At 41.3% G+C, this 14,667-nt stretch overlaps 2 protein-coding genes across 3 annotated transcripts in view; one reads left to right on the forward strand and one right to left on the reverse strand.

Moving 5' to 3' along the window:
* Positions 1-1,253: 1,253 nt before the first annotated feature.
* On the forward strand, positions 1,254-10,462 carry MGME1 (mitochondrial genome maintenance exonuclease 1). 2 transcript variants are annotated; one of them, XM_009281454.2, is made up of 6 exons: positions 1,254-1,439; positions 4,861-5,462; positions 6,851-7,073; positions 7,553-7,685; positions 8,942-9,097; positions 9,338-10,462. In XM_009281454.2, the coding sequence occupies exons 2-5, from the start codon at positions 4,925-4,927 to the stop codon at positions 9,074-9,076; spliced, it is 1,029 nt and encodes a 342-aa protein (XP_009279729.1). In that variant the 5' UTR covers positions 1,254-1,439; positions 4,861-4,924; the 3' UTR covers positions 9,077-9,097; positions 9,338-10,462. The 2 variants fall into 2 exon arrangements, with proteins under 2 accessions (XP_009279729.1, XP_009279721.1); XM_009281446.2 differs by having other exon boundaries at positions 8,942-10,462.
* Positions 10,463-13,966: 3,504 nt separating this feature from the next.
* Positions 13,967-14,667, reverse strand: part of OVOL2 (ovo like zinc finger 2) — a 7,149-nt gene continuing 6,448 nt past the window's right edge. Inside the window, exon 3 of the mRNA XM_009281466.1 lies at positions 13,967-14,370. Within this exon, the coding sequence (XP_009279741.1) occupies positions 14,060-14,370 (311 nt within the window). The 3' untranslated portion in view covers positions 13,967-14,059. The remainder of the gene's footprint in view (positions 14,371-14,667) is intronic.

Consider the following 14,667-nt stretch of genomic DNA (forward strand, 5'->3'; position numbering starts at 1 on the left):
TAGCTGTGGTGGTGAGGCGAAAGGGCGCCCGCTCAATGCCTGCCTCTCCACCAGGCCTGGGTTAGCTGAGGGAGAGCAGCAGCCTGCCCCGGCTGCTGGGCCTGCGGCTCCCTCCTCCCGTAGCCTACCCTTGCACCCCAACCGCACGCGTGGCAAACGTGTGCCCACCCCTGCCCCCGGGTCTGTAACCGAGCGGGCCTCATGGTGGGGCTGCCCGGGGCTGGGTGGGCAGGCCCGCTGAGGCAGTGGGGCAGGCTGGCGTCTAGTAGGGCTTCTTGTTCAGAATGACTTATCCCTGAGGGAGTGAGAGGGAAGCCCTGCACAAGCACAGGCTATCCAGTGCTATCTGGGTTTTTCAGGCACCTGGTGCCTATGCAGAAAGGTTGTCTGTCTGCTGGGGGCACTTGCTGGTCACCAATATTAAGCCAGCTCTTTCACAGATTGATTTGCCAAAAACTCTGACTTTCTGTTACAACCCAGTTTCCTACTAATTCCCTCCCCAGTGCTGAAGCTTGTTGTTCGTTTGGTCCAGTGTAGCTCTGTGGGCTTGTGCTTTAAACTGGGTTGCTAAATGTAAATCTCCTTTTTTGTCCCCATGCTCTTAAATTCCCAAAAGAGGGTGGTATATTTTTAACCTGGATAGGTTCAATGATTTAGCTTACAAACTGCAAGGAACCAAGGAAGAGAGGTTGGGGGCAGAGAATGGGCAAGTGTGCAAAGTCCTAAAAGTGATATAGCTGTCAAAGCCCTGCATTATTAAGCTGTAACCAGAAAAAAGAGAAAGTGGTTATTCTGACCAAGAAGATAGGTTACTGTTGCCTTTCTACATCAAATAGTAATACATCTTCCCAGAGAAAAGCCATTTTTGACATTAACTTAAAATTATACCTTCATCAGTGGGTTTGCTTTCCTCAAATTAGGGACACAGGGCACCAGATCTGTAACTATGTTTAGTAGTGTTCTTTCTTATTATCTCTGAAGTAAACTAGTGCTTTTGTTTGCTTGATAGGTGACTGTGGAGAAAAAGCTATACTGATTATTGTCTGAAACCATAGTTGGAGGAAGGTTTTTATGGATGTGAACATTTTCTTAAGTAACCCTTTTTGTTTCCCTCACTTAGGCCACTCATTCCTATCCTGGAAAAACTTCCTCAGTTGTGTTAGTGCAGTTGTTGGAGCTGCAAAGTCAACTAGCTTGGGAAACTTAAGAGAAGTCCTCCTTCTTTTTTGTTTGTGGTTTTTTTTCCCAGGTTTTTACTTGTGTTCAGTTCTCCAATGTGGCTCATCATGCAATACTTGAAGCAATTCCACCAGTCTTCGAACACAAACCATTTGAGAGAGAAGGGAGATGCTTCCTCAGAGAGAAATATCAATTGAATTCTGTTCTTTATGTACAAGAGTAGATCCAGACCACTCCAACTCCATTTCTTTCTTGTAAATGTAAGTTATTTGCACAGAAATGCCACTGTGATTTATTGAAAAACATGTGATTCTTTATTCTGCTAGATACAAGCGTTCTTTATTTCTTAGCAATCCTAGAACCTCTTTCCTTTTGTACAACAGCACAGCAGCTGACAAACTCTCCCTTTCCTGGTGGTTCAGTTCATAGAGTGCACAGATATTTCCACAGATATTACTCCAGAACAATATAGGCTGTTCATTTAAAATTCATACTAGATGTTACTGAAACACTGCATCAGTGTTATAGTAAATTAGCTCTAGGGCTCGTAATATTGCATATTTTAATAGCCCCATGATTCAAAACACTGATCTGGTATAAATTTATTCCTTAAACAATATTGAGGGGGCAGCTTACTACAAGTGAACTTTATGCTGAATCAGGTATCATCTTGCTTCCTGCAGCTGACACAAAGGCAGTATAAACTTTTTCTTTTGTGCTCTGGCTAATGTAACAGATACAGAGTCATTGACCCAGCGTTTATTCTGTTCTGATTAATACACTGGGTAAGCATATTAATGGTCATCAAACAATAGCCTGAGAAACTACAAGCTTCGATATTATTACATTGGAATAACAGTATTTTTTTCCCGTTTTATTTTAAATCACAGCTTCAGCAGCTCTATTTAGAGGTAAACCCAAAGAAAGGAGAGATTAATTTTTCTGCACTTCTTTTTATGATAAAATACGGTGAAGCAATTTGCTTGTGGTATTAAAGCCTGACCTTTACGTATCTCTCTGCTGCTTTTACTGTTTTTCGTTACCTCTTGCAGCAAACTGACACCTGTTGTAATGTGCTAACATCGTTCATTATTTCTTTTTCAGCGTTATTTCTTTTTTCACCTGATGTCTGTCAGGTAACTGATCCCATTCCAATACTGAAAAATCTATTAAAAAATGTGGTAGTCTTCTGAGAAGAATGAGTTGCTGTAAATGCTGGCATAGCAGCTTTGCAGAACTGAGCTGCTTTGTGATAGTCAAATGACAAAACTTGGGGAGCTTCTTAAAAATAAATTTATTAGAACAATTGGTAGTAATAGTGAAGACATACAAAATTCACTGACTGAAAACCCAAGGAGAACTGAAAAATTGAAACATGTATACTTCATAAAAAGTACCTCTTTATGCTGTTACAAATTTCTAGCAAGCTGTAGAAACAGCTTTTTGACATAGTATAAGAAATGAGAGGTAACATAAAATTTGGTTATGTTTCACCTAAATTTGTAAAACTTCCTCACATGTCCATGAAATTAAGCTGGGCAGAACTTAAGTTGCAGAACACAGACAGTCCAATTTCTTGCTGCTGCGTAACCTGTCTAAAGCAGGTTGTTCTGTTTTTTGGCAAAGCTTGCATACTTTTGTGGCAATAAAATGGTTGAAATTGTCTGGTTTGTCCTTTCATAATGCACCTGACTGCACTTTTCTCATGTGCAGGCAGGAGAGTAGTTTTGACAGGAATCTGAAGGTCAGAGGACGCTCAGAGGGTCATGTCCATTCTTGCTGTTGAATACTGGAAAATGAGAAAACAAGTGCAACTCCACCTAGCCCCATTCTGCTGGATGAGGAAAGATTTAGATTTGGTTCAATATTAAGTATAATGTAATGATTAAAAAAGGCAAGTGACACATTCGAAGTATCTTAAACGGTACAGTTTCCCTTGTAAGGTAGCTTGCTTTATAGCTAATCAGACTGTAAAAAGTCGGTAGCAGAATTAACTAGTTGGCACTTTCATTATTTTCCTCATTTACTCTCTTGTGGACCATGAAGCAGTTTTAAAATCATTAACTATTTTGATTGATATGCATTGTAATTATAGGAAACCCATACTAAAGACTGAGTGAGACCATCTGACAACAGTATGGCAAATTTGGCTGTAGGGCAGCTGATACTGGGTCAGAAATGCCACCACTACGTGACAAAAAGTTCTGATCCCACCTAATTGTGTTTTCCTGGTTCAGATTTGCTTTTGACGGGTTAATTTTGTATCAGGTTACAGAACAGTTATTATTTGCCCAAACCATACAAAGTCAGCTTGAAAATGTAAAGCCAGTAAAGAAAAAAGCAGTGTATCTGCTTACTCCTGATTAAACTTCTACAGCTGGAGGGTTTTGTCCTTCACCGATGAAGAACAATATTTATGGAAACCGAGTCCAAGGTCTCTGCCTCTTGTTACAAGATACCTTGATCTAATCAGCTGCAGCTGATACAGCCCCAATTTTGCAAACTGTTCTGTGTGAGATGCCTGCACCCACACGTTGGTGTCACTGCAGTTCTGCATAAGCACAGGATCTGTCCATACAAAATAACTCCTCCTACTATGTTTTTGTTTTCTGTGGTGCCTACGATTTGGGCAGTGTATGAAGTGCTGTGTAAGAAGTGTGGGGAAAGAAAAGAGTAACGTTAAAGTATTTTCAGGAACAAAATGCCTGATATTAGTTGGCAATGTGTGTAGCCTGTATTCTTTGTTTGCAGTGGATGGAAGGGAACTTTGTAATGGTAAGCAGATAACTTTTAGTAGGAGAATAGGGCCTCAGTTCTGCAAGTATTTAGTGTTGATTTAAATGCCACTATTCAAGTGTTTGCATTTTATCCAAGTGCATAAACTTTCCTAGGACTTAGCGCTGCAGTTACAATGCAGTTTTGAAAGCTATGCTGTGAACAGTAATTCTGGTATACAGTTTTTGCTTTTAAACTTCCTAAGTGTCTTAGAACACAACTATGTTTGAAACTCAGTTTAGAAAAATACTTTTATATTTTACTCTAATCTTTAAAAGATTTATTTGAATCTGAAGATACTTGCAGTACATCTGGTTTCTCTTTGGCTTTCCCAGTCTCGAGTCTCCCAATTTCAGAATGCATATACTGCTGCTGTCTGCTTTGTCCTAGGCATGCAAAAGAAAAACGTTTTTATTCTCCAAAAGGTACTTTGTCCCCACAATCCCCATAAGTTGGGCATCCACTATAAACTTATATGTTTTTAATACCTCACAACAATGGATTTGTTTCATTCTCTTCTGCATAGCCTTATTTTTTTTACTTCTCCCTCCCTCTTTTGGGGCGTTGTTTGTTGCAGATCAGTTTTTTGTGTCTACTTTCATGATGGTTCTGATACTGTTGCTATAAGAGCATCCTCTGCTGCAGCTTTTGCTACTTGCAACATCTTTATGCGTTTGCCCTGTTTCAGATTTTGCGGACCAGCACTGGTTCTTTTCAGGATCATTTCCTCTTTTCATTGCTTATTGGTTCTTTCTCTCATTGTATTATTTATGTAAAGGAGTTTTGGTGGCATAAAGTGTATGAAGACACTTTATGACCATAGCAGTTCTTTGTTTGGCAAAGGGCAAAAATAGGTTGATGGTAGAGTTTTATGACTCTGGAAATCACAAATTTCTTTTTCCACAGGGGGAAAATATGGTAACCTGCAGACTGTTCCTAACAGAAGAAAGAAAACTCTAATTACTCACAAATGCTTCTTGTCAGAATGAAATTCCTACAGCTACTGTCCAGGAAACCGGGGAAACTGGAAATGCTTTTTCGAATACCTTTTTGCCAAAAGCAATTCCCATATATGTGTCTGGCTACCTCCGCGTGTCTTTATAGTAAGAAGAAAAAAGTGAACAGTTATGAACAAGTTGACCAAGAAAAATACAAGAACTTGGTCTACTCTGTTACATCTTACAAAACCAGTGCCCAAACACCAGAGACAATATTTGAAGAAGACAATTTGTTATATGGGCCACCGAATAAACACAGACCTCCAGTTAAAGCTGGAACAAAAACTCCCAAGAACTGGGTTCCTTTAATAAACCCCAACAAGAGAATTCCCCTCCTCAACGGTGATTCAAACCTCCCCATCAAAATCGCTTTACAAAAAATGAAAATGCCCAGCGTTACCCGTATTCTTCAACAGACTATTTCTCCACAGCAAGCCTTTTATCTAGAAAGATGGAAGGAGAAAATGATACTGGAACTTGGAAAAGATGGTTTTGCAGAGTATACTAAAAGTGAGTCTAACCACAGTGTGATTGCAAAGTAGAAGTAATAGAAGTCTCTTTAACAGCTGGCTGGGACGTGCTAGCATAGCTGCAGTATCTGGCCCTACAAGTCAAGTGTTTTGGAAATCCATTAATTTGTTACCATTTCAAGGGGCAAGAGCATATTATGAATGCACCTGTTATCGATGAATCTAAGCCCTGATCTTTGTTCTAGGACCACTAAAATGGATTCAGAAGTGGGTGGGAAACAAGAATTAGACTGTAGACGTTCTTTGCTCTATCCTATCTGCCTCTCCTTTATTTCTCTATTTGCTAGTATCTATTTACAGGTAGGTATTTTCCAGCTGATGTTATTGAGCCATTTGCAGATACAAAGCTACTTTGTAACGAATTGGAAATAAGCGTTCTGAAATCATATCAGCTTGAGTGTTTAAAAACCTATGTATCTTGCTGTTGAAGTTCTTCAGTAACTATTTAGTTTACACAGTATATATAGCCTCTTCCATGAAATTGCCATGCATTTAGAGGCTTTCGTTTCCTAAGACCTAGAAAGGTGACTTGCTCCAAGCTGTAGGACTGAGGGGGATCTGGGAGGACCTGGGGGGTAGTAGGTGGCCTCTTGTAGCAAGGTTGATAAATACCCGAACTTGCTGTTGAAGTTCTTCAGTAACTATTTAGTTTACACAGTATATATAGCCTCTTCCATGAAATTGCCATGCATTTAGAGGCTTTCGTTTCCTAAGACCTAGAAAGGTGACTTGCTCCAAGCTGTAGGACTGAGGGGGATCTGGGAGGACCTGGGGGGTAGTAGGTGGCCTCTTGTAGCAAGGTTGATAAATACCCGAACATTCCTTACATGAATTATTATGCTTTTTATAACCGAATATCCTGTGTTTATGCTTTTTGAGTTACTAAGCACTTCAGTGAATAAGGTGGCTTAACAAACTTTACATAACTATTTAAAATTTATCTTTCTTGGAATCATTTCTGAGATAAGCCCTTGCCCCTATAACTGTGCCCACTCATTTCAGGAGGAGGTTAGTTCCATTCAAATGAACCAATACGGCCGAAGAAGCAAATGCAGGAAAAGCAGCCTAAAATAATATTTTTAATTCATAGAAATTCACAAATACCTTTGAATAAACAATAAATTAAAAATCATATTTTGGTGAGACCAAAAAAGTAAAGTAAGCATTAATATAAGAGATACTAATTTCACTGTAGACACTTAATTTATTTTTCTGTCTCATTCCCTTCTCCTCCCCACATCCTCAAGCTTTCAGTACAAAAACCAGGACTGGTTTAAGAGCTATGTTGTGTAATATCTAGAATACAAGTCCATGGGGTATTATGAGTAGTGTCTAAAATGTGGGGGTTTTTTCACATTTTTTTTTTAGATCTTTTCCTCCAAGGAGAGCTCTTTCATGCAGCTTTGGAATCTATATTCCTGTCTGAAGAGATGGCAGCTAAGGAGCAGAGAGAAGATGTTGTTATTTCCGGCTACTTATCAAGTGTGCAACATGTCTTAAAAGATATCAGTGAAGTGAAAGCTCTGGAAAGTGCAGTTCAGCATGAGACTCTTCAGTATCTGGGCCTGGTAGACTGCGTGGCTAAGTATCGGTGAGGTACTGGTTCTCTAAGAAACCTGGTAATGCCAGTGGTGCTCCGTGGCGTGTGGGAGGCTGTGTCCCAAGCTGGAGCAGGTGTGTTGGTGAGCTGTTGGGGGGAGGCTGGACAGATCTCTAAGAGCAGCAAAATGGATGAGCTCAGAGGTGAACCTGATGACAAAAGTGCTGTTGTTGTGGAGAATTTCTTACTGGAGCAGGATATGAGTGGGACAGGGTTAAGTGCTCCTCAGTAGTTGCCAGGAACTGCAGCTATCTAATAACTGAGATATTAGTAAGTCTTGATTTTTGAGATCTAAACTACCAGTGTGGAAGAGACTTACTTATACATATAATAGACATCATAATGAGCAGCATGACATCAGGGTGAAACAGGCTGAGAGTGATATGACTTTCTTTGCTGTCCCATCCCTTGTTTCTTACTATGACTAAACTTAAGTTTAGAACATTGTCCTATCTTGTTCTCTTATGCAGAGGCCAGTTGTGTGTGATTGACTGGAAAACTTCAGAGAAACCAAAGCCGTCCCTGAAGAATACTTTTGACAACCCATTACAGGTTGCAGCATATATTGGAGCCATAAATCATGATGCCAATTATGACTTCCAGGTCAGTAGGCCTGCTACCTGTCAAGACAAGCAGCAGCACCCACGTTATTTTCATTTTTCCCCACCTACTGCCTTTAGCACCTGCTGTCCAGCATGGAACTGTTGGTAGGACTTGTAACAAAGCAGCCAAGTCTTAGATCAGGTTAAGCTGACATATTGTGAAATAACTCCGCTACTCTTGCTAATCCTGTTGCCTTTGCCTGTCAGCAGTATATTTTCAACGGTTTTAAGGAACTGCTCAGTGGGACTGAGGGATGCTCAGAGTCTTAGGAGGTCAGATGAAATCACAGTGACTTGGCATCTGGGCAACCCCCAGTGCTTTGTTCTGTGTGGTTTTTGCTTGTGTCAAGAGTAGGAAGAGAAAGGAGAAGTAGTAAAGCAAAAGAGCCCGCAAACAGGGAAATGGGGTGGGAGGGCGTTGCTTTCATCATGTGTTGCTATATCCCGCTAGCAAATGAGGGACTGAGTGATTTACTTAGAGTGTTTGGAAGCTGTACAGTGTTTCCTCAGAGGAAAGCAGTGTGTTGTCAATCACTTAATCAGAAGACAGTGGAATAATGTTTTTAAAGACTCCAAACGCAATTCTAGCTAGGCCTGCTTGGCCTGAAGGATTGTTATTTCAATACAAATCATTGAAGGGGGAAAATACAAAGCAGAAGAGAGCAGGGTAATTCGTAGGTTCTTCAGAGGACTTTCTAGAATATTATAAAGATAGTAAATGCAAGCACTTAACAGACATGGTCCTTACAGAGTGAAATATAGGCAGTAATTCTAGAATTCTGCTATTAGCCTCCTGTCCCCCACCACTTTCTCTTCACCCCAGTAGCTGTGTGGGGTTTGAATTTGAGCTGTTTTTCAAGTATGAAAGATGTCGGAACACACCTAAGTAACCATTTCCATTCAGACTGATGCTGGAGAATGGCATCAGTCTGGTTATATGACCCCAGGCAAAACCTCATCAGTCACTGGGAATTTTACCAGCATCTGCAAGGTTTAAATAGACCTTATCACTCTGATACTTGGAGTTTGAGTCCTCCAGTTTTCACCAAAGTCAGTCAGAGCTTTGAACTCTCAGCATTTGAATGTTAGTCTCCAAGCATTTTATGGTAAATTATTGCTCTTTTTGTTCCCCATTTCTTATTTAAGGTACTTATATGTTAAGGATGATGTTTTGCAGTGGGGTTTAGCGTTCAGAATTGCTGATTGAAGTTGCATGTTGATACTGAATTTCTGACAGCCTTCTGTTTTTAACCGTAGGTTAGCTGTGGACTCATTGTGGTTGCCTATAAGAACGGCTCCCCTGCGCATCCGCATTTCATGGATCCCGGTCTGTGCTCACAGTACTGGAATAAGTGGCTTTTGCGCCTTGAAGAGTTCATGGACAGAAACTGACCCAAACTAAGCTACGTAGAGGCAAGTGGTCTGAGCAGAGAGCCCAAAGCAAGAATCCTTTGTTTAAATCTTCCATTTGAACACATATTCTTTTTTGAGTAACTTTGGCTAATTTCTTAATATCAGGGTTTCCCCCCCACCCCCCTCAAAAAAAAGAAGGAAAAATTGGAGTGGGGAGTGTGTATTTGCTTACATTGTAGGTGACTTAAGTGGACCTGGCAGGACAAAGCTGAGTTAATTAATCTCTGTTTTTCCCCACAGATTTTATACAACCTGAGGTTGATAGGAAAGTTTCTATTATCAAGTAAAACTGATAATCAAATAAATCATCCTTCTTTTGTCATTTTTGGAAAAAAATAAAACCTGTTGCAGAACTGAGACTTTGAAAATGAAGTTGGTGAACTAAAGCAAAGCGACATCTGCATTGTCTGAGCTGAGAGAAATGCAAACGATAAACAAATGAATATAGTAGACTGGGTTTCAGTCAGCTTAGTTCTTGCTCGTCTCAAAGGTATCTATTAACAGGCTTTTTACTATTTGTGGTTTTTCTTACAGCAACAACTGGAAAAACTGCACTAAGAATTATAACCAAAGTTCTCGTAAGCACTTATTTAAAATACTAAGGCAAAGTGATCATTTAAAGAAGTGGCTTAGCAAAAGAGGAGCAGAATTGTAACCGATGCACTTAGAAATTTCCAGCAAATGTTCTGAAAGGTAGGAAGTTTGACGACTACTAGTGGCTTCTCCTGCAGGTTTCTGAACAGGCAGAACAGTTTCATGTTCAGTTTTATGCGCAGCATAAAAGAACTGTGAGAGAGTGTAAGCAGGCTTTGTACCTTAGGTTGTGAGGCTCCATGCAGGCCAAGTCTGCAACTGTCTTGAGCTCTCCTGACTTCACTGTGGGTCTGAGCCGACAAGGAGCCTACCCATGTGGAACGATCTCCAGTGTCAAGTTATAGTGTTTGCCAGTGCGAGTAAGCTTCTTTATAAAAGCAGGCTTGTGACTTTGAAGCCAGGCCTTCTGAGGAATGAAGAGCAGCTGATTGGGTTTTTTGGGGGTGGGGGTTCAAATAAGTTTGTGAATACATGTTCTAAAACAGAAGAGTTATTTTTGAAGCTTGTTTCTCTGTCTACAGACTTGATTTTTATGAATAAGCCTTGATGTTGTCAGGCGATACTGCTTTGTGTGTTGCACACCTGGAAAGCTTTTTTCCTCATTCTCTTTGTTTTCTCTGAATTGTATGTATGAGTTTTTGTAGTAACGCTGCAGATTACAAATAAAAATATCACCAACCCATAAGCTTCAAGAAAATCAGCCAGAACCATACTTAAAAAAACCAATGGGCAGGCTTGCTGCTGAAGAAACTTAAACCTCTATAGTGCTTAATCTCTGCTCCTTCAGAGTGCTGAACTGTGGAAACCTGTGCAATTAAACTTAGTTGTAGTGGTACTTGCTTATTCAAACCTAGTCTGGTGATGGTATGATTACTCTGTGCTTAATTAGATTTCTATCTAAAAAGACAAACATGGAGACTGAGAAACTGGGTTCAGAGATGACTAACCACGACGACGCTGCGTGAGCGCTCAGAAGTTCTACCTGTTTTACAAGTATCTTCCCACATCACAGAATTTTAGCAAGTGGGTGGTTCAACGTCACTGAACACGGTCAGTTTTCTGTGAAAGATAGCTCCATGGATACAAAGAGGATGGGCACAAGCAAGAACTAAGATGCCCTGGGCAGAAGCACGAGGTGATAAAACCTGCTGAATTCCCTGTGTTGATTGGGATTGGAGAAATCAAGAGAGCGTGGAACCAGTTGGGCAATGTTTGGGTGGGATTGCCGCCTTCATCAGTGCATCATACAGTCATTAGATGTCTCTGAACCATGTAAGATTTCAGCCTCATCCTACTTCCTAGGATGTAGATAAGGAGAAGTCTGGAGCCTGGGCAGTGCGGGCACCTGTTGGCTTCACCTGTGTTTGTTGGTTTAGCAAAAGCCTTGTGTCTGAGGAAGGCTGCCAGCTTCACTAGCAATGTTAGTTTGTAAACCTACCTTTAAGTCTCTGTGAGTCTGTACCATCAGAGAGCCAGGAGAAGGCAGGCAGCCTTCAAAGACAGTAGCAGTGGAAGTTACTGGTGTCTAGTACTTCTGAAAGTCTGGCTGCCTCGGGCATCCCTGTGTGAGCTCTGAACATTTCTGTAGAGGCACAAGCTAGTGCCAGTTTTGTCCCGTAACAGAACTGGCAGATGGCTGTTGCTGATGTCATGCAAACTCAAACCCACTTTGTGACCAGTTTAAACTAACTTGCCAGACTGTTAAATTGACATGCCTAAGGCATCTGCTATGGGGTGTATCTGTCCTCTGCAGAAAAACCAGCCAGACAATCAGTGCAGTTACTCCAGCTATAGCATCCAGCTTGTCAGAGCTTTGCTCTCCATCCAGAGCGGTTTTTCTTCTGTGTACTGTTACCTGCTTCTTTTCCCTGTAGCAGTGAACGCTTTCCCTGACTGAGATCACATAGATGGACCACCTTAATGTGTCTGTAGTTCTTTCAGCAGGGACATGCTATGGCAGTGATATTGGAGGGAAATCAAAAGCAATGTGTGCTACAGGAGGGGGGAAAAACAACACCCACACCCACAAAATGTGTCTCCAGCTAGATAGGGAGGGTTTCAGCTGCAACTCCGCTGCTCCAGTGTAAGGGCTGAGGTTTCAGCAGAGCTAAGCACACGAATCCTTTGCAGTTAGTTGAATGCTCAGATGGACTCTACTCAACAGTCCCACCTAGGAGCTGAACTCAACAGTTGAGTTTCATGACTGAGACCTCACTGAGCGGGTTACAGGGGAGTGTCACCAGCACACCTGGCTGAACTGGCTGTTAACGCTTTTCTTAGCCAGGCAATTTTGTCCATGTATTTGCAAGCACGCAAGCTTCGCTCAGAGTGAGCAACCTTCCATTTATACTATTCAGTTATAATGGCACGATCTCAGACGAACTGGGGATCAGGGCATAGGCTTTAGCTCTTTTTGCAAAGTAAGGATCTTCTAATTTACCTCAGATGCTTTTTTTCCATGGACTTCCCATTTATTAAAGTATTCCGTGAACTTCCCCGTTACATAGGATGACAAGTTTGTTCTTTACACAGTAGCATCACTTTATTATCCTCGCTTTCAAGGTCCCAAGCACTGACAGTTGTGCTGAATAAAGTATTAATATCATTAGAAATGCTTTAAAACCCCTGGAAGCTTTTCCCCACAAAAACCCAAGCAGATGCCTGTACAAAACTGAGGCAAATCGAGAAGATTTTTACGATTCTTGCAGAGACGCTCAGAATCTATCACTTTAGTAGTGACTATGAAGGTCCCGGCTATGACTCTGTATTTTAGGTGGGTTGCTTTTCAGCTGTTGTTTCAACATATATAGACTACAGCGTATCCTCCCCAAATGTACAGCTTTATTTTGAACACGACATGAATTTTTGGAATTTACAAATGCAACCCATTAATTGTTATGCATTTAAATTGATGTAAAACCTGTTGGGCGGCTGTGTCCATTAAGTTAAAAGACAGATGAATAACATGCGCTTGGACCAGAGTACCTTGTGGTTGCTGAGGAAGTTACCACCCCACCCTGTCGCTCCTAATATAGACACCCAAGTGCCCAGTAAAGGCTGCAGCAGCTTCTGAAGAGTCTTAAAGTGTCAGGCGGTTTCAGCGACATCAGTTATGGGCATCCCTCTCCCCTTTTATTTTAAATCCATAAATTCACACTTGATAGACCCTATAGGCTACCCTCTTGGTTGTCCTGGGTCAACAGGAGCTGGAGCAGGACTACAGGGGAAGTCCAAAAGCACAGAGACGTACTACCAGTCCCTCATCATCATCGCCACCTCCTTCCCATGTAGCATCAGTCTCACTAGGAGCCTTCTAAACTGACAGTGGTTACAGATGAGAGGCCAGGTTCATGCCTGCAGTTTTGCACTGATCTCATGAGGCAGAGACGGGCTGTCTCCCTCTTCACTGCATTGCAGTGCTCTGTTGTATTAGTGAATGGGCACTTGATCATTAAAAAGAAAAAAAAAATACCTAAACACACACACACACACATACAAACCATAAAATACACACAGAATTGCATTTCATCATGACAGAAAATACATATCTTCAAGTCATTAAAGTGTTTTCTTTGGGTTTCTGGGTTGATATTGATGTATGTTAAAAGGATGTGGTAATAATCCCCAAAGTGAGCGTGACAAGTCCAGGAACATCAGAGTTAAGGTTACACTTAAATCTAAACGTGATAAAAGTAAGTTCACAGCTTGAAGTACCTAAAACATGACCGTAAGTCTGCCCTGGAATAATGCCATTCGCTAGTAGAGAAAGTTGGAGGAAAAAGTTCTGCATCCTTTAAAAAAGGTTTCAGCTCACCTTGGATCACGCTTCCATAAATTGTTAGTGTACTGCACGGGGGGCAGAGTTAAGGTTATTTGCACATTCTACCGATACAGTGTACTCCTGTCCTTAAGACCATTGTAATTCGTTTTGCATAGAACAATGTACTAGTAGCTGCTCTTACACGGCACTTTTCACCCCAACCTCTCAAGTACGGGAGGTAACGGTTATTATCTTTACAAAATACACTGGGGAAAGGTGAACTTATTTGTCAGTGGCCTCTCGGATGTGTGGTAGAGCTGAAACAGAAAACAGGTTGCCTGAATGTCATTTCAGTAAATACTCCATCCAAGAGGTGACAGCCTCTTCCAAGCTTTCCATTTTTTTTGGCCAGATAAAAAAGTCTGATGTTTGCATCATATATGGGAATATTTCTTTCAAGTTGAGGTTCTACCAACATCAAGAGAGTCCCGTTAACAAAAGCATCCCTTTCATTTCAGGGATTTCTTTCAAAATTGGTTTTAAAAAAATAATATATATGTAGTCCTACATGTAAACTTCATTCCTTTAGACCACTGTAATCCACCGTGTTACTCATCTTTGTCATCATCTTTGGAGTTCCTCTGCAGGACAGGGCTCAGTTTGTTTTGCAAAACTGCTGCAAGTTTTTTTGAGGTTTTTTTCAGGAAAGCGCTTCCGGGGTGAACATTACTAACGTGCAGGTACAGGTCCTCCTGCGTGGGGCCCGTGTAGCCGCAGTCTTCGCACACGTAAAGTTTATCTCGCCTCTGTTTGTAGGCGTATTGCTGCTGCACGCCGTGAATCTTCTTAAGGTGGGACTCCAGGGAACAGCGCTGGGTGAAGGCTTTGTTGCAAACCTCACATTTGTAAGGACGAATTCCTGCAACATTAAAAGACAGCGATTACCGTTCTGATGTGCGTTTCTTACAGCCGACTAAGGAACTGGCTAAGAGCAAAGCTCTGGCCTGTCAGCTATTGAGCAAATGCTTAGCAGCAGGGAGCTACTAGCCCAAAGAATTAACTGTCTAAATAAAACATCTTACTTTCAGGCTAGAATTTTTAGGAATGGGTTGATATATTTAGGAGTAAGAAACCTAGAAACGTTTCGAGAAGACGTAGGCAGATGCTGAGGATGACAGGTGCCCATCGGCGCTTTGGTCCTAAAGAAGAAGCCGTT

Source organism: Aptenodytes forsteri, unplaced genomic scaffold (assembly GCF_000699145.1).
Source record: "Aptenodytes forsteri isolate BGI_AS27 unplaced genomic scaffold, ASM69914v1 Scaffold283, whole genome shotgun sequence".
Taxonomy (NCBI): Eukaryota; Metazoa; Chordata; class Aves; order Sphenisciformes; family Spheniscidae; genus Aptenodytes; species Aptenodytes forsteri.

What these genes read in the sequence shown, in the direction of transcription:
- MGME1 (XM_009281446.2), top strand. Translation starts at nt 4,925, where the DNA reads ATGCTTCTTGTCAGAATGAAATTCCTACAGCTACTGTCCAGGAAACCG. An exon ending in GACTGCGTGGCTAAGTATCG is followed by an intron (nt 7,074 to 7,552) that starts GTGAGGTACTGG and finishes TCTCTTATGCAG; the next exon opens with AGGCCAGTTGTGTGTGATTG. An exon ending in ATGCCAATTATGACTTCCAG is followed by an intron (nt 7,686 to 8,941) that starts GTCAGTAGGCCT and finishes TTTTAACCGTAG; the next exon opens with GTTAGCTGTGGACTCATTGT.